This window comes from Aquarana catesbeiana, linkage group LG01 (assembly GCF_042186555.1).
Source record: "Aquarana catesbeiana isolate 2022-GZ linkage group LG01, ASM4218655v1, whole genome shotgun sequence".
NCBI classification, from domain to species: Eukaryota; Metazoa; Chordata; class Amphibia; order Anura; family Ranidae; genus Aquarana; species Aquarana catesbeiana.
The window spans coordinates 334,371,478-334,396,739 of NC_133324.1; the positions used below are offsets into that span (position 1 = coordinate 334,371,478).

The following is a 25,262-nucleotide window of genomic DNA, read 5'->3' on the forward strand; positions in this document are numbered from 1 at the left end:
ACAATGTGTGGGGGCACAGTGCCTTCCCCCCAGTGCAGGTGCGGTGTGGGGAATTCTGAAATTGGAATGCATTAGTGTCTCACTGACACTTCCCTGCACTGCTCTGCTGATAGGGGGGGGCTAGAGCCGGTTAAAGAGGCTTTGTGTGCCGGGAGTTGCCTACCCCTGCCCTATATGGTAAAGCTCATGTTTGTAGTAAATTGTCTAGCTCTCACTCTCTCTGTGCTTTGGAAAATTGTCAGAAAATAATTTATAAGTTGTATGTGGCACATTGTTAAATTTTATTTTATTAATAATTTTAACCTTTTACAATGTTCTTTCACCTTTAAAAATCCAAGCCGAGTCCTTTTTTTCTTTGTAGCCCTGTACTGTGTTTTACATACATTCGTGTTATGATTTTTATCTGATTTGCACTTGATAAAGCCTTAAAATAATTTTTCTTTGTTCTATGATGGCAGAAAATTTATGAAAGCTGTATTAAGCCCAAAAATAAAAAAAGGAATATTGCAGCTTACCAATCATTTGATGTGGTGGCTGTATAAGTTTTTTCTGTTCTTAGGCTTTTTTCCCCTCCTGTTTTCACCTAGTGATCTGGCCAGTAACACACCTGTGTTAGAGTTCCCCCACTCTGTATGAATGAGCACAGGGGGCACCTTTTTATAAAGCAACATTGTCAGTCTGAGGCAGTGTTGGTGTGTTTTAAATCTGCTAGTACACCTAACAAATTTAAGGCAAACTCCAGCTAGTACTTTATAATCATCAAACAGTTCTTTTTCTTTTGGGATAAAAGTTTTTTTGACATGAATGAATAAAAGTTGATCATTCTATGCACCCTTGTTAGTGTTAAATGGTTTGTTTCATCTCCGCAACTGATACATTGTGCTGGAGTGCTTGTTCATGAAAAACAGATGTATTGGCCAAATGACTAGATGAAAATAGAAGAAAACCAAAAAAACAAACAAAAACAAATTCAGCCATCAAATAAGAAGCAATATAAAAAATGTTTTTGCTTTTTAGGTTTAATACCAGTTTGAACCTACACCTCTCATCGCATGCATTCTCATGCACAGATTGGTAGTAGAAAGAAAATGAGCTGGTGCGTCCAATCAGACTAGAGTGCTCTGGCCAGGATGGTCAACCTCTGGTGTATATGGATTCACAGTCATAATTTTACGTGCGTGTCTGTGTCTGTATATGTATATATAAAATATTTATATTTTTGTGCTTTAAATAGCTCATATTAACATTTTAAAGGGGGATAGGGTTTGGCCTTACAATTTAATTCTTAAGACTTGAATTTTGATCTGTGTTCATTTAAAACCTAGGTATCTTTATGAACGAATTGACGGTAGAGTCCGTGGTAATATGCGCCAAGCAGCAATTGATCGATTCAGCCGCCCAGACTCTGATCGATTTGTGTTCTTGCTCTGCACCCGGGCTGGTGGGCTGGGTATCAACCTCACTGCTGCAGACACTTGTATCATCTTTGACTCTGACTGGAACCCTCAGAATGACCTTCAGGTATAAGCAGATATCCCTGTGCTATATCTTTCTGTCACACTCCCTTTCTCTTTCTTCTGTAGAACTGCAATGAAGTACTTGAAATGACTATGGAAACAGTAGCTAGCTTATAGAAGACAACCGGCAAGAGCTGCATCTAAACATGCCATGTAACATAATCCCAAAACAATTTTAGAAAAAAAGTTCCTTTTCTTGTTAAAAGGCTCCTCGTTCGCAGTTTAGGAACTTGTGGGGTGGTGGTGTAAACTGTGTGTGGACCCACTACTGCATGTAATACTTAGACAAACCTTAAAAAAAAAAAAAAAAACTCTGTTCTTTGATGCTGAAGGAGTACCATTATTTTGTGTAACCTGTGCTATCAGCATGAAAAAAGCGAGTTGGACATAAGCCGTTTTCTGGGTGTCAGATGCTGCAATCTTCTTGTGATAATATGAGGTTAAAAAAACGTTATGATTATTGATTTCGGCAAGTCCAGAAAAAAACTGATTTGTTGCTGGCTGTGCTTGAAGTAACTTGCAGCTGTAAGATCTAGTTCACTTTCCAAGCTTTTCTAATTGCATTTAGTCATATTTGTAAGCTGATAGACTTCTCTTGTGTTCAGGCACAAGCACGTTGTCACCGAATTGGTCAGAGCAAGGCTGTTAAGATTTACCGGCTGATCACCAGAAACTCCTATGAAAGAGAGATGTTTGACAAGGCCAGCTTGAAGTTAGGACTGGACAAGGCTGTGCTCCAGTCTATGAGTGGTCGGGAAAACCACCTGAGTGGGGTGTGTATGATATTTGATAGAGATGAGCAGAGACAAAACACTATATAGTTATTTTGGAAATTCTAGAAACTAGATTAATAATCTCAATTTTTAAATGGCTATTCTACAGCCCATCCAGCAGTTTACAAAGAAAGAGATTGAAGACTTGCTACGGAAAGGTGCTTATGCAGCCATCATGGATGAAGATGATGAAGGCTCCAAGTTTTGCGAGGAAGATATTGATCAAATTCTATTAAGAAGAACTACCACTATAACAATAGAGTCTGAAGGCAAAGGTTCCACCTTCTCTAAGGTTGGTCTCTGTTCGAATGGTAAAATATATAGAATGTGGTGGATCCATTTTTTTTTTTTTTTTTTTTTTTTAATATAACAAATAGGATTTTTATAACAGCTTACCTGTAAAATCCTTTTCTTGGAGTACATCACGGGACACAAAGCACCATAATAATCACTATGTGGGTATATAGGCACCTTCAGGTTATGGACACTGATGTACCAATACAGGAAGTTCACTCCCTATATTACCCCTCCTCCTACAAGGAGTACCTCAGTTTTTGTAGCAAAGCAATATACTTAACCCCCAGAAAGAGGGGCGGGACCTTTGTGTCCCATGATGTACTACAAGAAAAGGATTTTACAGGTAAGCTGTTATAAAAATCCTATTTTCAAAGCACCATAGTAATCCCTATGTGGGACGTCCCATAGCAATGCTATTTGAGGGAAGGGAGAGACAACCCGTAGGGCACCCCCGACTTGAGGACCTATACTGCCTACAAGCACACTGCGTCCAAAGGCAATATCCTCATGCCTTCTTACATCCACCTGATAAAACTTGGTGAATGTATGTACTGTAGACCAGCTTGCGGCCTTACAGATCTGAGCCATGGAGGCTTGGTGAGACGCTGCCCAAGAAGCACTAACTGCCCTGGTAGAGTGTGCTTTGACTTGAAAAGGTGGAATCTTACCCCTTAAATCATAAGTCTGAATTATAACTTGCCGAATCCAGTTAATGACAGTGGATTTCGGTGCTGCCTGTCCTTTCTTAGGACCCTCTGGCAGTACAAATAAGACATCTGTCTTCCGGATCTGAGCAGTTGTCTTTAAATGGACTTTTGACCACTCTCACCACATCAAGACAATGTAGTGATATCTCTTCCCTGGAACATGGTTTTGGGGAAAAAACGATGGCAGGACAATATCTTGGTTCAGGTGGAAACCTGAGACCACTTTTGGCAAAAAACCTGGAGGAGGGCGCAACACCACTCTGTCCTCGTGAATAATCAAGTATGGCTCTTTACAAGAAAGAGCAGCCAATTCCGAAATCCTCCTTGCTGAAGATCTAGCAACCAAAAACACAAAGTTCCTTGTCAAAAGGACTAAGGAAACATGTTGTATTGGTTCAAATGGCTGTTTTTGTAACTCTGACAAAACTAAGTTCAAGTCCCAAGGACTCAAAGGTGATTTAACTGGTGGATTAAGCCGCATCACCCCGTGCACCCTGGACTAAAGAATGTGAAGCAAGCGGTCTTTGAAATAAGATCGATAAAGCTGAGACTTGGCCCTTAATAGTACTCAAGGCCAATTTCATCTCTACCCCTAATTGTAGAAAGGCAAGAATTCTGCCTATGATATACTTCCGAGGGTGCCAACCTTGGATTCACCCCAGGAAACATAAGCCCTCCAGACTCTCTAATATATAGTTTTGGAAGCTGGCTTCCTTGCTGTAATCAAGGTAGAGATAACTGACCTGGAAAGCGCATGTTTCTTCGGAATGTGGGTTTCAAAAGCCAAGCCGTTAAATTTAGCGTTCGTAAGGTAGGATGGAATATCGGCACCTGTGAGAGTAGGTCTGGCCGTAGTGGAAGGGACCATGGATCCTCCACTGCCATCTTTACGATTTCTGCATACCAGGACCTTCTGGGCCATGCTGGGGCTACCAGAATTACCGGCTTTCTTTCCAGCTTGATCCTGCAAAGAAATCGTGGCAGCAACTGAATAGCGGGGAATGCATAAATTAGTGTGAACTGATCCCATGGGGTCACCAACTCATCTGTTCCGCATGCGAGTGGATCCCTTGTCCTGGACCCAAAGTTGACTAACTTCATGTTGAATCTGGACACCAGAAGATCTGGGTCCAATGGGGGCCCCCTCTTTGGCAAACAGCCCAAAAAATGTCAGGGCGAAGGGACCGTTCCTCCGGGAATAACTGCTGGCGACTCAAGTAGTCCGCCTGCCAATTCTCTACTCCTGGAATGAAGACTGCTGACAGGCACGGCACATTCCTTTCTGCCCAAGTTAGAATATGGTTCACCTCTGTCTGCGCTGTGAGACTCTTTGTGCACCTTTGATTGATATAGGCCACAGGTGTGGCATTGTCGGATTGGATCCTGACAGAACAATCCCGTAACCTGAAAGTCCAGGCCTTCAGAGCCAGACGCACTGGCTTCTCTAGCACTGCTCCCCAGCCTAAAAGGCTGGCGTCTTTCAGTTACCATTTTCCAGATAACTGGTCTGAAGGATTTTCCTTTCAGCAGATTCTGGGTTAGTAACCACCAACTGAGGCTTTGGGACACCCTTGGGGACAGCCGCATTGGCAAGTCCTAAAGCTTGAATAGTTTTGTTCCAAGCAGACAGGATACTGTTTTGCAACAGTCTTGAATGGAACTGGGCATAGGGAACCACTTCGAATGAAGCCACCATCTTTCCTAACTTCATGCAAAGGCAAACGGAGGGATCTCCTTTTGATCTGACCATCCGCACCAGCTCTTATGGAGTTGATTTTTGCCTGAGGCAAGAACACCTTTTTCTGGGCTGTCTATGATCAGGCCCATGTACTCCAGCCTTTTTAGCGGTTTTAAGGAAGACTTCTCTAGATTGAGAATCCAACCTAGATTTTCCGGGTAACTGGTTCTAATGCGTACACTTTGCTCCAAATGAGCCACCAACTGGTCTGTTAGCAATAGATCATTTAGGTACGCCAAGACTGTTATGCCCTGTGTCCTTAATTTGGCTGGAGGTGGGGCCAATTTTGTGAACACCCGGGGTGCTGTAGCCCGAAGGGCAAGGCTACAAACTAAAAAAATGCTGCTGTTCTGCATCGAACTGCAGAAACCTTTGGTGAGCGGGAAATATAGGGACATGCAGATATGCATCCCTGATGTCTATAGACGCCAGAAGTTCTCCTCCTTGTAGGATAGAAACCACTGACCTGAGACTCCATGCGAAAGCGGCTCTTCAGGAACTGATTTAGATTCTTTTCATCTAGAATGGGTCTGACATCTCCATTCGGTTTTGGTACCGTAAAGAGGTTTGAATAAAACGCCAAACCTTGCTCTTCTGTGGGGATTTGTATGATCACCCCCCTGAGCCAGTAATCTGCCTAGTGCCTGTAACAGAGATTGCCTTTTCCCTGGATCTTTGGGAACGTTTGATCTCAGAAAACGAGACACTGGAAACTCACGAAATTCTAGTTTGTATCCTAGAGACACCGTGGAGATGACCCATCTGGCCTGAACTTCCTCTTGCCAGGCTTCTGAGTATTGCAAAAGTCCCCCCCCCCCCCCCCCCCCCCACTGTGGCGAGGGGGGGCGCCCTTTCATAATGAAGCTTTGGAATTCTGCTTTGCAGGTTTCCGGCCCCAGGCTTTCTTCTGGGCCTGACCCTGAGGTTTTCCTCTAGGGTCTGACCGCGGAGCCTGTCGCCACTGCTTAGAGGTGGATGCCCCTGGCGCAGGGGAAAGAGTCCGCTTAAATGAAGGGCATTTATACCTTCTTTTGACTGGCAAGAGTACTTTTCCAACTAGAAATCATTTGGATGTATTTGTCCAAATCATCCCCAAATAGCCGATCCCCGTGGAAAGGAAAACAAGTCAGGAGCCTTTTGCAAGATGCTTTGGCTGACCAATTTTTTAACCACAGGATCCTACACATGTGTACTAGTCTTTCATGGCATCTATGGCAAAACTTAATGCTTTTGGTAGCTCGGCCAAATCCCGGGCTTGTTGTGCAGGGACCTCCTTAAGGGCCTGTCAGATGCCTTTTGCAGCGACTGCAGGCTGAGTAACGGCACCTGCCAAAGAAAGAGGCTTTTAACAGGAATTCCAACCGTTTATCTCTTGGATCCTTAAGCATTTGTGCATTGTCTACTGGACAAGTTAGACTTTTATTCACACTGGAAATCGCAGCGTCAACAGCTAGTACGTTCCATTTTTTTGGTGAATTTCTCCTCCATGGGATAGGGAACTGAGAATCTCTTTGGAGGGAGAAAATGCTTATCCGGGTGATCCCATTCAGCATAAATAAGCTTTTCTAGTAATGCATGGACAGGAAACACATGAAAAGGTTGTGAAAGTTTTAAGGAACCCAAGGAAGAAACTGAACTTTCAGCAGACTCCATTAGGGGTAACGTGAAAGTAGAACGAACCATCTTCGTAAGAGATTGTACCAACAATTTCTCAGATTGCGAGGCTGAAAAGGGTTCATCTACCATTGTTTCCTCTGCAGAGGAGTAATCTGTTTGTTTTTTCCTCCTGATCACCTGAGGGTAACGCCTCGTTCTGTACCCACTGTTCCCTTTGTAAAGGGGTCTGAGGTGGGGGGGATCTAAAACGCTTCCTATTCTTTTGGATGGAGGATGCGATTAAAGTCGCTAATCTTCCTTCTAGGCCCTGCAGGGCGGAGGAAAATGCATCTTCAGTAACGTATGCAGGGGCTGAGATGTGAAAAGCAGCTGCACCACCAATTGGTACCAATGACTCACCCTGGCTTCGCATATCTGGTATTTCCGGAGAGGATGACAGTGTGGTGGCACGACTGGAGTTCCCAGCGCCTGGGGGTATAATATATATATATGTGTGTGTGTGTGTGTAATATATATATTATAGTGTGTGCGCATCCCTTACGTGCCCCAGCGTTCTGTGTCCTGTGTGTCAGACCTCCATCTCTTCAGTGCATCTGTTAGAGATCTTCTATTGATGAGAAGCGTCTGTTTAAATGCCTCAGGTTTAAGCTCTACACACGACCCCATCACCTGCGCCGTGTGCTCCTTGTGGACGCTACGTCCTGCACACGGCGCAGCGCCTAAGCCATGCCCCCTTGCCACTAACCCCCCCCCCCCCGTTTCAAATTAACAGCAGTTTGCGCACGCATAGGAGGGGAGGCTCTGTCCTCATAAAATCAAGTATGGACAAGGGCTGGGGAGAAAATGAAGCTTTTATGGCTATTGTGGGGAATCTTTCAGCTCACTCCGTTAGGCATGTGAAGGCTGTAAAATAAATACAACACGGGGAAGCTGCCACCGCACCCCCTGAGGGGGCAAAGTACAAATTGCTGTTGTACCTCCCAGCCCCTTAGTTCCCCCAGGGGGGAGAACATGCTGAAAACTCACCCCCCTGGCTGCTGAGACCACACACATGCTGTTTTAGCTGGACACTGAGCTGACTGAGAAGCTACGTATCAAGGTATGTGCATTGAAAAGACCATAGGTGGACTTTTTACAGTTCCTAGGCTTCTTCCCTTACAGCAGATCCTGCAGCGAGGATAAGGTAACAGACAGATCCAAAGTTCCCCCATCACGGCGGGCTGCGTTGGCAAACCTTCAAGGACCGGGTCCCTTTTTTATTGGGGTTCCACTCCATTGGACCTGTATTAGCACCCCGCCCGGAAAAACTTGAGATAATGTAGGCATGACCAAAAAGCCCTGGGTCCCGAGGTCCAGCCCTGCAAGGGAGGCATTACAGGCAAAACCTCGTGCTTCCTATACGAGGCCCGGGTACCATCCACCTTGGATCCCTCCAGTTTGGAGCTCTTCAGAGCACATCTGCACTCGTGACCAACACCTTAGACACTGGCGAAAAAACTGAGGTACTCCTGGTAGGAGGGGGTGTTATATAGGGAATGAACTTCCTGTATTGGGTATACCAGAGTCCATCACCTGAAGGTGCCTATATACCCACATAGTGATTTACTATGGTGCTCTGTGTTCTGTGATGTACGATAAAGAAAGTAAATGCATGAAACATTTTGTGGATGGTATATCACAATAAATTGCAAAGTACTTGGGTGGTTTCCTCGGGTATTTTTTTAATCACAAGCTCATTTAGAGCCTGTGCTTCGAGACAAAGTATGCTTTTTCCTTTTAAAGGTGAATATTGAGTATTTTTCTTATGATTTCTCGTGTTTTTGATAACACTTTTCTCTCTGTATTAGGCAAGTTTTGTAGCATCTGAAAACAGGACAGACATTTCATTGGATGATCCAAACTTTTGGCAGAAGTGGGCAAAAAAAGCAGATTTAGATCTAGATCTGCTTAACAGTAAGGTGAGTTTTAAGTATCAATTATAAATAAAAAAAAAATGTGACAATTAACAGTGATCTTTAATAAGGGGTCACAGAGTGCAAAGGCAGACCCGTTAAACCATTAATAAATGTGCATGTGCAGAAATGGAGGTCTAAGCTCAGATTATTGTAGGTATTGCTCTTCAGCCATTTAAAACCCATTAGCCATAACATAGGTGCGAATGGCTGTCGGTAATTATTACGTTTGTCTCTTCATTTGACGAGTGGAGTGTTTAGTAAGCTAATTATTGGTTTAACCATTACTTGCAGATGTCCCAAGTTTTAAACACACATGAATATTTTACATTTCTTCTTGTACCTACTGTAGTTGGTTGTAAACTTAAGGCATAGCACCAGCTTTTCTGCACACTGAATTACTGCCATGATCAAAGGAAAGTCTATATGGCCGCATTGAAACACCAAAGTCCGCTTTATATTAATCTGGAATCAAACCGCATAAAAGCACCATACAGTTCCACAGTGGGGGACAAAAGGTTCACGCATTTTGCGCAAATTTTAGCCCTTGGTTATGACTAAGCGCTGACCATAGCATGAACCTTTTGTCCCCGACTGTTCTACTGTATGGTGTTTTTATGCTGTTTGATTCCAGATTACTAAATTGGACCTTGGTGTTTCAGTGTGGCTATATGGATTTTCCTTTGATCATTGCACAGATGTGCAAACTGGGCCTGCACACACGCTGGAGAAGTGTGGGGTGTTGGCTTGAGTGGACCTACCTAGAACAGCGCTGCTTTTTTCACATTGAGTTACTGCCATGTTGTGAATAGCCTTGGTAGTCTGTTGTAAACCAGCCTGATTAGCAGATGATTAGGTGAGATGCCGACACCCAAATGATTGTGAGCAGAGACAAACCTCAGCTTAGAGAGAAGTGGTCTACAAGTTCAGAGTGCTTGGCTTTATTATTAGATGCATCAAACCTGTAAAATGATTGGTTTATATACCTAGTGAAAACTATACATGATATTTTTATAAAAAAGTAGAACAAAATTGACCAAATTTTAAAATGCTACAGTACAGTTTATCACATTGTAGGTAATATAACTTCTCTATATACTATAGTTGGTTTTAAAATATGAACTACTTAAAGAGGACTTGCAGTATGCTCACATAATTTGTAGTAAAAACATCTTTGCCATTCTGAAGCTTCCCTCCAACCATTTTGCATATTGTTTTATATATATATTGTGATTCTGTACTTGCCAAATATGCTGCAGAAAATTCCCTCCATTGAGTCTAGCTGCGATCATTTTAACTGGGCAGATGAAGCTGCTGCCTGTTCACGTCCTGGATTTACACACACTCATCTGCAGCTCTCATTGGCCCTCTTATGACTCGCCAGAGCATCCCCTGGGGGACCACAGGTCGTGGCAGAACATCCCCTGGGGGACCACAGGTCACAGCATATGTTTTAAAAGCTCCACTATTTTTCCTGGTCGGGGTAGGGGACTCTGACAGACTTGCTAGCAAATCTCTCTGGGGTAACCAGCACCCTGGTGTTGGCATTAGTGCCTTCTCAGCTTACTTGGAAAGCTATTCCCAGCATGGGTCCCTACATATCTGTCACCAGCCCCTGTCTCGACTGTGGGAGAGAGGTGGGGGTTGTAGGGGGTAAGGGCTCCCCATATATCTTCATGTAGGAAGAAACCTGGACACAGCCTCTGTGCAATATATCCCCTGGGGGTCTGTTTGTTCCATGCAGCTCTGAAGGGTCACGCATCTTCCAAATATAACACCTGCTGCATGAGGTTCTAACCTATTCTGGTTTAGTTATTTGGGACCTGTTTTCTTGTTGCCGTGTTCCCTTTCCCTTATATTCACTGTTTTGGGACATACCTATCATAATGGGGGTTAAGATACTATCTCCTGGGATGTGTGATAAAATTGGATTTTTGGTTTACCTGTAAAATTTGTTTTCTTGGAGTACATCACAGGACAGAGGGATGGCACCCCTCTGCCTTTTGTGGTTTATGCCTTGCTACAAAAACTGAAACCTTGCCTAGCAGTATAGTGTTATGCCTAGGAGGGTATTTCCTTTTTTGTGCGTGCCAGTGCCAAGTCACCTGAAGGTGGCAGCATAACCTTTTTGTAATCAATATGAAGATTCTCTGTGTTCTGTGATGTACTGCAAGAAAGGGATTTTACAGGTAAACCAAAGATTTCATGATCTTCTCTTGATAACATCACTGTGCACGGGGATCGAGTACAGGAAGTTAGCTCACAGGATTTCTGGCAGAATCAACAGGTTTTTACAGTTATTGGACAAATAAAATACTTTCATTGGTGTATTTAGCAGGTCGAAAGGAAGCAAAAAAGAAAAGTTCATGGTTAGGTTTTACTTACACTTTTAAGCCATAAAAGGGTTTTGAATTGAAGAAATGAGAAGGTTGTGGAAACCTTGAGTAATTTGGCTTTTCTCTTTCTTACAGAACACACTGGTAATAGACACACCCCGTATCAGGAAACAGACGCGGCACTTCAGTAATAAGGATGATGATATGGTAGAGTTTTCAGATCTAGAAAGTGATGACGATGATCGCCCACGAGCTCGACGGCAAGACCGCAAAAATGGTTATGGTCGCACAGACTGCTTTAGAGTAGAGAAGCACCTTCTTGTCTATGGGTGAGAAACTACTCTGAAGAAGTGTTTTGAGTTTGTTCTAAAATCCTGTTGAATAATAATTGAAATTGCCCAATCTTGTATTAGATGGGGTCGGTGGCGTGATATCTTAATCCATGGTCGCTTCAAACGAGGTATGACAGAACGGGATGTGGAGAAAATTTGCCGAGCCATCTTGGTTTATTGTCTATTGCACTATCGGGGGGATGAGAACATTAAAAGCTTTATTTGGGATCTGATCAGTCCTGCAGAGAATGGCAAAACCAAGCAGCTGCAGAACCACTCAGGTAATTCTGATTCTGCTTGTCCAATCACTGATTTCACAAATCTCTGCTTGTTCCAAAATTATAAATAGAATAGTTAATGTACATGGTCATTATGTTGATTTTTTTTTTTTTTACACGCTTAGGTCTTTCCATTCCTGTACCTCGTGGACGCAAGGGCAAAAAAGTAAAGTCTCAGAGCAGCTTTGATATTCACAAAGCAGAATGGATTCGGAAGTACAACCCTGACACTCTGTTTCAAGATGAGGGCTATAAGAAGCATTTAAAGCACCAGTGCAACAAGTAAGAAGAGGTTTTAGCTGCTAAAAACCTTGATAATTGTCCTTACAGAGAGATCTCAGCATTATAAACACATGATCTGGTTCTATGATCAATTTATCCAAACTGAACATTTAGTGTTTAAAGGCCAAGTTCACATTTTAATGAACACAAATAATGCACATATTTGTGCATAGCAAAAAGATATACATTTTATGGTTTCCCACTGGAGCCTGCAAAGCATTGCACCCGCGATCAGCAGAGCTTCACACAGCCCTACGTATTTTAAATGTGACCGGTTTGGGGTCTGCTTAAAAAGTGAAGGGCAGGTGCTCAAGGGATGGGGAATGGTGGGCTGGAACTGGTTTATGCCCTAGATGCGGGTGTAACATGTTCTAAAGGTGAACTTTGGCCTTTTAATTCATTTTTGCAATCTCTTGTTGCCTATTGGCATTAATATTAGAAGTCGGCTTATCTTTTTCTTGTGCATCACTAATCAGATCATTTGCACTCCATATATGGGGAAAAATAGTTGTGCTTAAAGTTGAACTCCAGGTAGATTTAAAAGGAAAAACACTGAATGCAGCTTTTGGTTTTCATTAAAATGTAATCCTTGTTTATGTTGCTAGTGTAAGTACCTGAATCGGATTTTTTTTTATTATCCGCTAAAATTGTGTGTACTTCAGCGCTCAGACTGGAAGAGGTTAGGGGCAGGGGTGCTGCATTCAGATGTGTTGATCAAGATCATGGTGCAGAGGGTAGAAATATGACTATCACTATGGCTATCTGCTGCTGATCTTTCGCTGCCAAATCACATGCTGATGGTGGAGATGGAACACCACTGAGTTCCTTAGCTGTGGTGTCATCCACCTAGCTGTGCTGTGTGGCAGTTCTGTTTTAAATAGATGTCATGGATTTATATAAATACAAATTTCTTGAGGAGTTTCCTTTAGATTGTGTTATGCAACTAACCCTGCCTGTGTATGACCAAGCTGAGTAGATTTAAAGTAGAACTATAGGCAAAACGTTTTATTCATTTTTTTTGGATAGAGGGAGGGAGGGAACCCACGTCCAAATGTTTTTTTTTTTTTTTTTTCACCATCTGTGTCCCATTGCAGAGATTTCCCTTCACTTCCTGTCCCATAGCCAACAGGAATTGAGAGTAAATCCCTGCAAATTAAGGGAATTCCTTGGGGACCCCCAGGTCACTAGAACTGGTGTCCCCATTGGAAGATTTCCCCTCTATTACTTTTCTGGTGACAACCCAAAATTTGGGATTTTCTTTTACTTTCACTTTCAATGATGATGGTAAACTGGACAAATTAAAGAAGGTAAATGTCATTGGTGGTGGCACAGACAGCAATAAAAACTGACAAGGGTTCTTATCCATCTCCACCCTATCCAAAACTTAAAAAAAAAAAAAAAAACAGTTGCCTTTTAGTTATACTTAAAGTTGAAGTAACTGTTCATACATGCATAAATCTCCTTTTGAAATCTTTGCTAGATTAAAACGTGTGTAATAAATGTTGAATTACAGCTTTCTTTTAATTTGTGCCTTCATAGGGTTCTGCTGCGTGTTCGAATGTTATATTATCTGCGGCAGGAAGTGTTTGGAAGCCATGCAATAAAGGTGCTTGGTGGAGTTGATGCCAAGTAAGTTTACTCTTTTTTTTTTTTTTAAATATTAAAATTGTTTTGTTACTGATTGCTTTCCCCCATCAATCTTTAACTTTTAACACAATGCAGGTTTTGGAGGAAGCTGGGTAACAAATATCTATCTTCCTACAATAAATGACAATCTGCATTTATTATTTCTTCTTGGAACTGAAATTATCTACTGTGTGTTTTGTATAACGTACAAGATAATTTTCTAAGAGGCTATTTATCCTTTTTATAGTTTTTCTGGATTTTTACTCAAAATGTTTTATCTCCACTCCATATCCTGCAAAGGACACTTTGGGGGGACTTCAGTAAAGCTGCTGCATCACTTTTATGGCATTAATCCCCATTTTGCTATGTACTTTTCTTTACCATATCTTCCTTTCTGTGGTAATTTTGTGTTATTTATGAACTTTTATTACAGAGAGATCAACTTATGGGTCCCCCAAATTGATCAAGCTGACTTACCAGCTCTTTGGTGGGACAGAGAGGCTGACAAATCTTTACTTATTGGAGTCTTTAAACATGGTGAGTTTTTAAAGGAGATGGGTTGGGTGGAAATGCATACTTGCCTTTTGTGGCTGCAGCATCGGTCCCTTGCCACCTCCTAAGGCCAAGAACTGAGCGATCGCGTGAGCTCTGATCAGTCAGTTCTCGCGTCCACTTTGAGCAGAGTGGTGAATGTCGGTCACAACTCTTTGCTCTGCCTCTTTAGCACTCACTGGAGCGCCAGGTGGGAGTTTCCGGCTCTCAGTGGCGCGCTGCGAGGCTGAGCCAGCTGCTGGTCAGGCATCTGGGTAGATCCTGACATTATTGTCAGGATCCTCAGAGACTGGAGCAGCTCTGTGACATCAGCTGACAGCGTGCTTTAGTTTGCTCTTGGCTACATGAGAAATATGGCCAAAAAAAGCTTTGGCCTTACTTCTTTTTTTAAATAGACATTACAATAGCTGAATTTTTATCAACCTTCAGATTACAAAAATTTAGGAAATATGAGCCTTTAAAGTGCTCGTAACCCTAAAAAAAAAATCTGTCTCTTTAAAGCGTTTGACTGTATTTTTTCACACCAGTATGTAATTTTTTTTATTCTACTTTTTATGTAGTACGTGGTTGATCCTGACACGTCCCTTCTTCCTGGTTGCAAACTGAACATGCACTGAAGCCAGTCTAAGGTGGCTAGTTTGCGTCCCCTCTCATCCCATCTGAAGTTACAGGCACGCTGTTCAAGCGCACAGCATGCTGTATCTTCCGCAGTCAGTTTGTAGCCACGCCTCCCACCATCCCTCTTCTCTTAATTGACTGCCCCAACCAGTGGGTCCCCAGCCCCACTCTCATCTCCCAATCTTGATGAGACGGTCACACCCACCCGCAGGTCCATGATCCCCCATCTTATAAAAAGGTAGATTGTGGATTATTGAAAGCTATATGTTTTTATAGATTAGAAAACACTGTATATGTTAAAATGACTTCACATCTACTTTAATACCATATTCTACCATTAGAGACAGTTTATGAAAGCAAATGTGAAGGTCTTCCAAAACAGATGTTTTTTTCAAATTTTTGTGCAAGGGGAGCTTCGGCATGTATGGTGGTGACATGGTCACCTTCAACAAATAGTATAATTGGTGATTATGTAATGGGTAAATGTGTCATGTGGACAGACATTACACTGGAGACCCATTTCCAAAAAATTGAATTGTAGATAACGTGACATTATCATCATCTTTGTAATAATTTTCTTTGTAAAAGATATGCAGTAATCCAGTTACCTTTCCCTGCAGGTTATGAGAAATACAATACTATGCGTGCAGATCCTTGTCTTTGTTTCCTAGAGAAGGTTGGAGGGCCTGACGAGCAGGCAATTGCTGCAGAACATCATGCACAGGATTTTGTGGAGCTGCCTGAGGGGTGAGTGCCTTTTGGACAACTGACATGTTTGTAAAGAAACTTGGGATATTCTACTGTCGGTGATGTGTTGCCATGCTAATATGGACACAAAAGCAAGAGGCGGTTAGGTTCTGTACTAGAGGTAATATGGATTTGACATACTTCTTATGCAGTGAGTTCTAAAGCTTGCTGTATCTATGTTGGATGACATTAAAGCTAGATGGTTGGAGATTGTGTTACTGGGATTTTAAACTCTTTTATAACATACCTTTTGAATTAATTTTATTTTTACAGTGGAGATTTTGATAGAGATGTTGAAGATCCTGAGTATAAGCCACTCCATGTACAGAAAGATGCTGAGGAGGAGGTGAGACTGACTGCTTGTCACAGCATAATTTATAAAAATCACACCAAGTTTTTGCCCTGGCATTTACTGTATAATGCAATACTGTTCTAGATGGACCCCCTTATGATGGATGAAGAAATATCTGTGGTGGATGGTGAGGAAGGTGAGTTGAGAATGCAGGGGGAGTATAAATGGGTTCAGGTTTTCGCATAAAATATTTTTCCCTTAACAAAAACAATATTACACAGACAATAACAAGTGTCTTAACCTGTTGGCACAGACAGCACGAAAATGCCTCTCATCGGATGGGCCTTGGGTGCTGAACAGCCACATACTTGTATGCTATATTGCAAAAACAGCTGTGCCAAGGGCGTGCACTCCCGACAGTTAAAGGCGGCTAACAGAAAGCTCCTGATCGCTGCTTGCGATTGGAAGTCTTCTGACCATGTGACCGCCGTGACAGCCAATCATGTATGTGAGATCATGGTATGGGTGAGTTCCTAGTTACTCCTGTTTTCCTACCTCCTTATAGATGTACAGTATATTTGCAGTGTGAGATCTAAGTCACAGCTGCCTCTGACTGCAAGAACTGTTCTCTGGTTCTTGCTGGAGGCTCTGACATGAGGAAGCAAAGCCCTGCCTCTAACAATAGAACTGCCTCCACACAGATCTAGTGAGGAACAAGGCATAGTAAGTCAGCAATAGGGGAAACCATGTGCCATACCGGTCACTAATCCTTTCTTCTTTTGCCTGCCTATATTTTGGCCACAGGTTTAATAGTTTGTGATTAAAACATCACCTACAGTATCTCACAAAAGCGAGTACACCCATCACATTTTTGTAAATATTTTATTATAACTTTTCATGTGACAACACAGAAGAAATGACACTTTGCTACAATGTAAAGTAGTGAGTGTACAGCTTGTATAACAGTGTAAATTTGCTGTCCCCTCAAAATAACTCAACACACACACAGCCATTAATGTCTAAACCGCTGGCAACAAAAGTGAGTACACCCCTAAGTGAAAATGTCCAATTTGGGCCCAATTGGCCATTTTCCCTCCCGGTGTCATGTGACTTGTTTGTGTTACAAGGTCTCAGGTGTGAATGGGGAGCAGGTGTGTTAAATTTGGTGTTACTGGACGACCCGTGGGGGTGCTTATTCCACGGGATTAGAATGCCAACCAAGCAATATAAGAGAACGCTGCTCCCGCAGCTCTTAAACGCCACTAAATGTCTAATACCTAGACATTGGCAAGAATCGAAAAGGCCAACACTGAAGGAATGGTGTAATAAAATAACCGAAACGCAAAACTTAGAGTGGGATAGCGGAATTTGAAGAGAAATGGAGGGAATGGTCAGAATATAAGTACTCAATGAGATTTGCTGAAGTAATGGGAGTATAAGGTAAAAAGTATAAAGTAAAATGTAGAACAGGATCCAAGAAGCTAGACATATGGAGGGAGTAGATAAGGAAAGTGCAGGAGGGATCAGGAATGAGAGTGGAGATGGGTAGGGGGCTGGGGGGTATTGGGAATGCATTACGACCGGTTTTTATTGCTGATATTATGTAATGTGAAGATGAGAGGTGCATCTCGCCATTTGTATTGTATTTTGATACAGAAAAAACATAAAAAAATTGAAAAAAAAATAAATTGGTGTTATCGCTCTCACTCTCTCATACTGGTCACTCGAAGTTCAACATGGCACCTCATGGCAAAGAACTCTGAGGATCTGAAAAAAAAGAAATTGTTGCTCTACATGAAGATGGCCTAGGCTATAAGAAGATTGCCAAGACCCTGAAACTGAGCTGCAGCACGGTGGCCAAGACCATACAGGACAGGATCCACTCAGAACAGGCCTTGCCATGATCGACCAAAGACGTTGAGTGCGCATGCTCAGCATCATATCCAGAGGTTGTCTTTAAAAAAATAGACGTATGGGTGCTGCCAGCATTGTTGCAGAGGTTGAAGGGGTGGGGGGGTCAGCCTTATCAGTGCTCAGACCATACGCCGCACACTGCATCAAATTGGTCTGCATGGCTGTCATTTCAGAAGGAAGCCTTTTCTAAAGATGATGCACAAGAAAGCCTGCAAACAGTTTACTGAAGACATGCAGACTAAGGACATGGATTGCTGGAACCATGTCCTGCGGTCTGATGAGATCAATATAAACTTATTTGGTTCAGATGGTATCAAGCATGTGTGGCAGCAACCAGGTGAGGAGTACAAAGACGAGTGTGTCTTGCCTACAGTCAAGCATGGTGGTGGGAGTGTCATGATCTGGGGCTGCATGAGTGCTTCTGGCACTGGGGAGCTACAGTTCATTGAGGGAACCATGAATGCCAACATGTACTGTGACCATACAGAAGCAGAGCATGATCCCCTCCCTTTGGAGACTGGGCCGCGGGGCAGTATTCCAACATAACGACCCCAAACACACCTCCAAGATAACTGCCTTGCTAAAGAAACTGAGGGTAAAGGTGATGGACTGCCCAAGCATGTCTCCAGACCTAAACCCTATTGAGCATCTGTGGGGCATCCTCAAACGGAAGGTGGAGGAGCACAAGGTCTCTAACATCCACCAGCTCCGTGATGTTGTCATGGAGGAGTGGAAGAGGACTCCAGTGGCAACCTGTGAAGCTCTGGTGAACTCCATGCCCAAGAGGGTTAAGGCAGTGCTGGAAAATGTTGGCCACACACAATTTTTACACTTTGGGCCCAGTTTGGACATTTTCACTTAGGGGTGTACTCGCTTTTGTTGCCAGCAGTTTAGACATTAATGGCTGTGTGTTGTGTTGTTATTTTGAGGGGACAGCACATTTACACTGTTATACAAGCTGTACACTCACTACTTTACATTGTAGCAAAGTGTCATTTCTTGAGTGTTGTCACATGAAAAGATATAGTAAAATATTTACAAAAATGTGAAGGGTGTATTCACTTTTGTGAGATACTGTATGTACAATTCAGTGTACCATAGTTTCACTATATCGTAGGTGCCCACAGTTTTTAAAATATTTGTGATATTTAGTATCTATTTTATTCTACAAAGTTTCATCTTTTATATTTTAGGAAAAAATTTGTGGATTTTATGTTTGTGTGCACTAAAATACATTTTGATGTATTTTTTTTAATGGAAAATATAGGTTTGTTTCTGATCATTTGAGAACAGGAACACTGGAATTTGTTTTTTTTTATACCCTTATGCCCTGTACACACGATAGGATTTTCAGACAACAAAACCGTGGATTTTTTTCGAAGGATGTTGGCTCAAACTTGTCTTGCATACACACGGTCACACAAATGTTGGAAACTCTGAACGTCAAGACCGTGGTGACGTACAACACACGACAAGCTAAGAAAAGAAGTTCAATAGCCAGTGCAGCTCTTCTGCTTGATTACGAGCATGCGTGGTCTTTTGTGCGTCAGAATTGTGTAGACAAGCTCGGAATTTCCGACAACAAGTTTTGTTGAACCTGCTCTCAAACATTTGTTGGCTGAAATTCCGACAACAAATGTTCTATGGAGCATACACAAGGTCGGACTTTCCGACACAAGTTCACACCTAACTTTTTTTTTTTTTTAACCACTTCCAGACCGCCGCACGCCGATGTACGTCCCTACTTTGAGGACGGATATCGTTGTTATGGCAGCAGCTAGCTGCCATAACCCCAGTATCCCCGTGTTCGGCCGGCGGTCCGGTACAAGATAAAAGTGGTCTCTGCGGCCGCGAGATCACTTTTATCGGCGGCGGGAGAGGGGCCCCCCCTCCCACCGCGATCTGGTGCCCTCCGCCGCTTACCGGAGCCCTCGGCAGCGACTGAGTCGATCGGGTCCTCTCGTGCATGGAGACGAGTGAGGGGAAGATGGCCCCCACCCGTCTCCATGACACTGCAGGGCGGAAGCAACGTCAAAACGTCACTTCCGCCCATAGCTCTTAAAGTGCCATTTTATTTTTTTCATTTTTTTTTTTTAAATGACAAATTATTATTATTTTTTTTTTTTTTAAATTGCATTTTAGTGTATATATGAGATCTGAGGTCTTTTTGACCCCCAAATCTCATATTTAAGAGGTCCTGTCATGCTTTTTTTTCCTATTACAAGGGATGTTTACATTCCTTGTAATAGGAATAAAAGTGACACAATTTATTTATTTTTTTAAAACGGTTTAAAAATAGAAGAATAAGGTAGAATAAGCTCGCGTGCAGAAGCGAACGCATACGTGAGTAGCGCCCACATATGAAAACAGTGTTCAAACAACACATGTGCGGTATCGTCACGATCGGTAGAGCGAGAGCAATAATTCTAGCCCTAGACCTCCTCTGTAACGCAAAACTTGCAACGGGTAGAATTTTTTTAATGTCGCCTATGGAGATTTTTAAGGGTAAAAGTTTGCAGCCATTCCACAAGCGGGTGCAATTTTGAAGCATGACATTATGGGTACCAATTTACTCGGCGTAACATTATCTTTCACAATATAAAAAAAAAATTGGGCTAACTTTTACTTTTGTCTTATTTTTTTAATTCAAAAAAGTGATTTTTTTTTTTTTTTTTTTTTTTTTTTTAAAGGGCGCTTGTAAGACCGCTGCGCAAATACGATGTGACAGAAAGTATTGCAGTGACTGCCATTTTATTCTCTAGGGTGTTAAACACCAAATCTCAAAAAAGAGTCGGTGGGTAAGAGGCTTGCTCCTAGTCCTCTCCAGAAGCCCCATCTTGATTTAGGTCTGTCACGCCTATATAGTGAATTTAGTCATTTCAGGCAGTCCAACTCTCATTTACTACAAGCTGTCCGGGTATTGTGTTTACTTGAGGCCTTATCTCCTTGCCCGAGCTTATAAGTTGTTTTATAGCACCATAGCTGCTACAGGTCTTGATTCTAGACACAGAGGGGATGGGGAAAGGGTGCTTCCACTGTACCAGGTGCCCCCATCTCGCTCTCTAAAAACGGATCTGGTGCTGCTTTCAACATGCCTACTGATGATGGCGGTAGGAACTGTGCTGCTCTCTTTGTCGGTTGTGGATGAATCCTCTGCCATTTTAGGCTGAGGCCTTTACCATGATCATGCACGGCTTTATGACCCACATTACCCAGTCACCTGCTGACTCACAGAGCCCACAAGGGTGGCTGGAGAGAGGGGGCGGTGCCTGGGCACCCCAAATGGTCAGGCTGCTGCTGACCTGTGAGTTCTTCTCTGGCTTTTCAGCCTCAAGCAATTGTTTTCCACATTTGCAAGGTTGCTGCTTGGTCATCTGTTCATAAGTAATTTAAAGCGTTTTGTAAAGGTAACATTTAAAAAAATTAATAAATAAACATCTCTATACTTGCCTGCTCTGTGCAATGGAATTGCAGCGCATGACCACAAACCTCCTCTTCTCAGGTCCCCTGCTGGCACTCCTGGCCCCTCCTCTCTGTCCAGTGCCCCCGTGGGAAGCAGTTTCCTATGGGGGCACCCATGTGTGCTCGCTCCCAAGCTTATTCCATTGACACGGACAGCGGGACTCTGCACTGCCTCCCGCTCCCTTGTCACTTGCTTTGATTGGCAGCACTGGGAGCCAATGGCTCCCGGTTCCCCTAGCAAATCCAGTGAGACCCAGAATTGAGGGGAGAGAAGAGCTGCAGATGTGAACAGAACTGGATCAAATGAGGCATTTTAAGCCTTAATGCAAGGAATACATTAGGGTTAAAAATGTTTAGGCTTTAGAACCACTTTTAGTTCTAACAGATGGATGTTCCCTCCTTTGGGCATAAAGTTAATCAGGCAGCTCTTTGAAATGAAGGCAGTCCTATGTTCTCTGTTTTACTGGGCTTGTTAACAATCGTTTGCTGTATTGACCACCCCCTCACTTGTGCTTCTTTTGGTCATCCCAAAGTTTAAAAACTTTTGTGTAACTCAATGGTAGAGAGAAAACACTTTGTACTCTTTGTAAAATCCTTTTATTGGGGTCAGTTGAGGGACATGGGTTTCTCCTCTCTATTACCACGTTCTTGATACTGCTTTGCTACAGAAATGAGACATGCTGGTAGTAAGGGGGGTTATTCTGAACTGGTGTACAGTTTCTTTTGTTTGCCGGTGTCTAATCCTACTGTAGACAGTCATTTAACCCAAAGGTTAGGCTTCCTGTGAAGACGAAACATCCTATTTGAAAAATATTTGTGTAAATAGCGTGTGAAACTTTGAACTTGTCTACAGGTTTGTTGTTTTCAGAAAATTTTATGTTTTGAGGGTTTAAAGTAATTTTTAGGCCAATAATGCTCATTTTAACATGCATGAAAAACAAAATCATTATTTAGACATTGAAAAGCAGGACAAAGGATTCCCAGATAACTATGGGTTAGCAAAAGACAGCTCCACAGAGCTGCTTGCTTGGAGGTTCAAGTGGTCTACTTAAAACTTCAGACTCAAATAAAAAAAAAAAAAAAAATATATAGTTATAGTTTTTGTTTTGAACACCCAGGGCCCACTCTTTTAACTGTGTTCCAGCACATGTACTACTTACATATACATGTATGTGGGTTTGTGTATGCATATGCACATACACCAGTATAATAACATTAAATAATGTATTCGCTTGGCAAAAAATCGACCGTGAATTTGACCCAAAGCCCATTATATATACTTTTGACATCAGTGACTTGTAGCAAAGCAGTGAGGTTTCTCCAAAATTTGTAACTGGTTCTTGCATCTACCAGAAGTGCAAAAGTCTCAAATATTTAAGTCACCCGTCTAAAAAGTAGTAATTTCAGTGGTTAAGTCATTGACATACTACTGTTTCTGCAGCAACACCTGTGCCTAGTGGCATGCTATGGCCACCTGGATCTGCACTCACTGCCCGCCTTCGCCGGCTTATTACTGCATACCAACGTAGCTATAAGCGAGAACAACTGAAGATTGAAGCTGCTGAACGAGGGGACAAGCGGAAGAAACGATGTGAGGCAGCTTTCAAACTGAAGGAAATTGCACTTCGAGAGAAACAACAAAGGTGAGACTTCAACAGACAATTAGTATGTTAATCGTTATTTGTAAAACAATGTAGTTAAATTTTTAGCATCCTCCCTTTTTAAATTTTGCACCAGGTGGACTCGTCGAGAGGCTTGTGATTTTTTCCGTGTTCTCTCCAGCTTTGGGGTTGAGTATGACCCTGACACACAGCTCTATGACTGGCAGAGATTTCGTAGTCTGGCTAGGTTGGACAAGAAAACTGACGAATCGCTGCTTAAATATTTTCATGGTTTTGTGGCAATGTGTCGGCAAGTTTGTCGTTTACCACCAGTTGCAGGAGATGGTAAGATGTGTTTTTTAGGAGTTTTTTTTTTTTCTTTCTTTCTACTTGTTTGCCCTATTGTTGATTAGTTATTTATATGTGTTTACACGTGTTTTTTTATTTATTTATTTTTTCCCCCAGAGTCTCCAGATCCATCTCTCTTCATTGAACCTATTTCAGAGGAACGAGCATCAAGAGCTTTGTTCCGCCTTGACCTCTTGCGTAGAGTGCGTGAACAGGTTCTGTGTCATCCTTTGCTTCCTGCACGTTTATCTTTGTGTCGGCCGGACCCTGAATTACCTGAGTGGTGGGAGAGTGGCCGTCATGATAAGGAGCTTCTTGAAGGGGCAGCACAATACGGACTGAGCCGCACAGACCTTACGTTAATGCCGGACCCCTCATTTTCTTTCCTAAGATGCCGGCTCAACTATCTCCAATCTAGAGGCATGGCAAATACCTCCCGCCCATCCACTCCCTCCACTGTCCACCCTCTGCCAACCACAGAACTTCAACCCCCTCATATTATTTCCATCTCTTCATCTGTCAGTTCCTCTCCAGCTCCACGACGATCTTCTTGCTCTTCAGCATCCTCTTCATCCAACTCAGATGATTCATCTGATGAAAGCAATGGGAGCAAAACAGCTAATCTGAATGGTGAGCAATTCATAATCTAGTATTGCTTCTCTTTTAGCAGGAGGATGACAGGCACTGGGTAATTTTTATCACACACCAGGAGGGCACAATACCGATGACAAGTTAAATTCTCAGCTAACACCTCTGCTCTATCCTTCTTTTTTTTTTTTCCTTTTTATTATTTACCCATTGCCACGCACCCAATCATTTTATATTGTAATTTTTGTTTTAAGAACTAGTGTTGATTGCAGACCTATTAATAGTTTGAATCAAGATGGGAAAAAATGCTAGAGTCAGCATTCCAGTGCATCTAATATATTACTTTTAGAAAGTTTTGGTTCTTTGTTGATACTATTTTTCTTATCGTACATCACGGGACACAGAGCCATAGTAGTTACTATGTGGGTTATAGGTCACCTTCAGGTGATGGACACTGGCACGCCCTAAATTAAAAAGTGCACTCCCTATATAACCCCCTCCCACTGGTGGGAGTACCTCAGTTTTTTTTCGCCAGTGTCTAAGGTGTTGGTCATGAGTAAAGATGTGCTGTGCTGAGCTCCACTGGAGCAATCCTTGCTGGGGCTAGCCATGCAGCCGGATCCATTCAAAGTGTCTTTTTGGCCGGATTGAATGGTATCGGGGCCTCGTATCCAAAGAAACAATATCTTGCCTGGAACGCTTCTCTTTAGAGAGCTGTCCCCGGGATCCAGTACTTTTTGGTATTAAGGCCATAAAGTTTTTACTGGTGGTGGTGCTATTACAGCTCCAGGATTGTGGGTTTCCTCGAGGATCCCCAGCTCCTGAAGGTTTAACAGAACCCACCGTGAAGGGTGAAGATTGGGTCTGTTGGTTTACCACAGAAAACCCTGCGGCGGGAAAGGTAAATGGAGTTTTCTAAGAAATTTTTTTAATTTTCTTATGATTGTCTCCTTCAATTTAGTAAATGTTGTCATGCCTATGTGTCACTACTGGGGGCTGTAACAAAAAAAACGGCTCGGAGGCTTCCAGACCCCCCCTCGCCATTTCTGCTTTCTTCCTTTTGGATCCCATAATATCAGGAGCCCGCGCTTGCGCGGGAAAAAGCTCTTTTTTAAAAGAGGGGAAGGGCCGTAGACGACGGGGGTGGGGTGGGGAAGGGAGCTTAGCTTGGCGTTCTCCAACGTCCAGCGCGGGAAGGTATGTTTATGGCAGAAGGGGGGTGGGAAACACCTCAAAAAGGGCTTTAGAAAGACTATACAGTCACACGGAAGCCTAGAACCATCTCAGTAAAGATGGCATCCTCCCCTGAGAGTAATATGGCTGGTCAGAGTGAGCCATCAGAAGGGGCAAGTGTTGCAGCTGCTCTTAATACTGCAGCCCCTGTGTATATCACTAAGGAGTTTTTTTTTCTTCAACCATTTTAAGTGCGAAGCAAAAATTGATGCTTTAATCACATCCCAGAGTGGAGCTAAGCGTAGCAGGTTCCAGTCCCTTGCTCAGGACCCTCATACTGAGGAACAAGGGGCGAGAGATGACGAATTTCTCTCAAAGGACCAGGAAGAAACTGAAGTCACCTCTTCCGAAGAACCTGATACAGAAGTGTCAGTTTCGCAGGAAAGATTATTGGTACAGTCTCACTGAATTGGTCCGCTCCACATTTTTTCTGCCAGTAACGCAGTCAGTCG

General features: G+C 42.8%; 1 protein-coding gene across 5 annotated transcripts in view; it reads left to right on the forward strand.

The window, feature by feature from the left end:
• Positions 1 to 25,262, forward strand: part of CHD8 (chromodomain helicase DNA binding protein 8) — a 116,096-nt gene that overhangs the window by 65,050 nt on the left and 25,784 nt on the right. For all 5 annotated transcript variants that reach the window (XM_073631569.1, XM_073631597.1, XM_073631605.1 and 2 more), the window contains exons 18-32: positions 1,326 to 1,521; positions 2,123 to 2,290; positions 2,400 to 2,582; positions 8,497 to 8,607; positions 11,073 to 11,266; positions 11,351 to 11,550; positions 11,673 to 11,829; positions 13,369 to 13,458; positions 13,889 to 13,992; positions 15,246 to 15,372; positions 15,646 to 15,718; positions 15,809 to 15,860; positions 22,482 to 22,683; positions 22,778 to 22,986; positions 23,107 to 23,619. In XM_073631569.1, the coding sequence (XP_073487670.1) occupies positions 1,326 to 1,521; positions 2,123 to 2,290; positions 2,400 to 2,582; positions 8,497 to 8,607; positions 11,073 to 11,266; positions 11,351 to 11,550; positions 11,673 to 11,829; positions 13,369 to 13,458; positions 13,889 to 13,992; positions 15,246 to 15,372; positions 15,646 to 15,718; positions 15,809 to 15,860; positions 22,482 to 22,683; positions 22,778 to 22,986; positions 23,107 to 23,619 (2,579 nt within the window). The remainder of the gene's footprint in view (positions 1 to 1,325; positions 1,522 to 2,122; positions 2,291 to 2,399; positions 2,583 to 8,496; positions 8,608 to 11,072; positions 11,267 to 11,350; positions 11,551 to 11,672; positions 11,830 to 13,368; positions 13,459 to 13,888; positions 13,993 to 15,245; positions 15,373 to 15,645; positions 15,719 to 15,808; positions 15,861 to 22,481; positions 22,684 to 22,777; positions 22,987 to 23,106; positions 23,620 to 25,262) is intronic.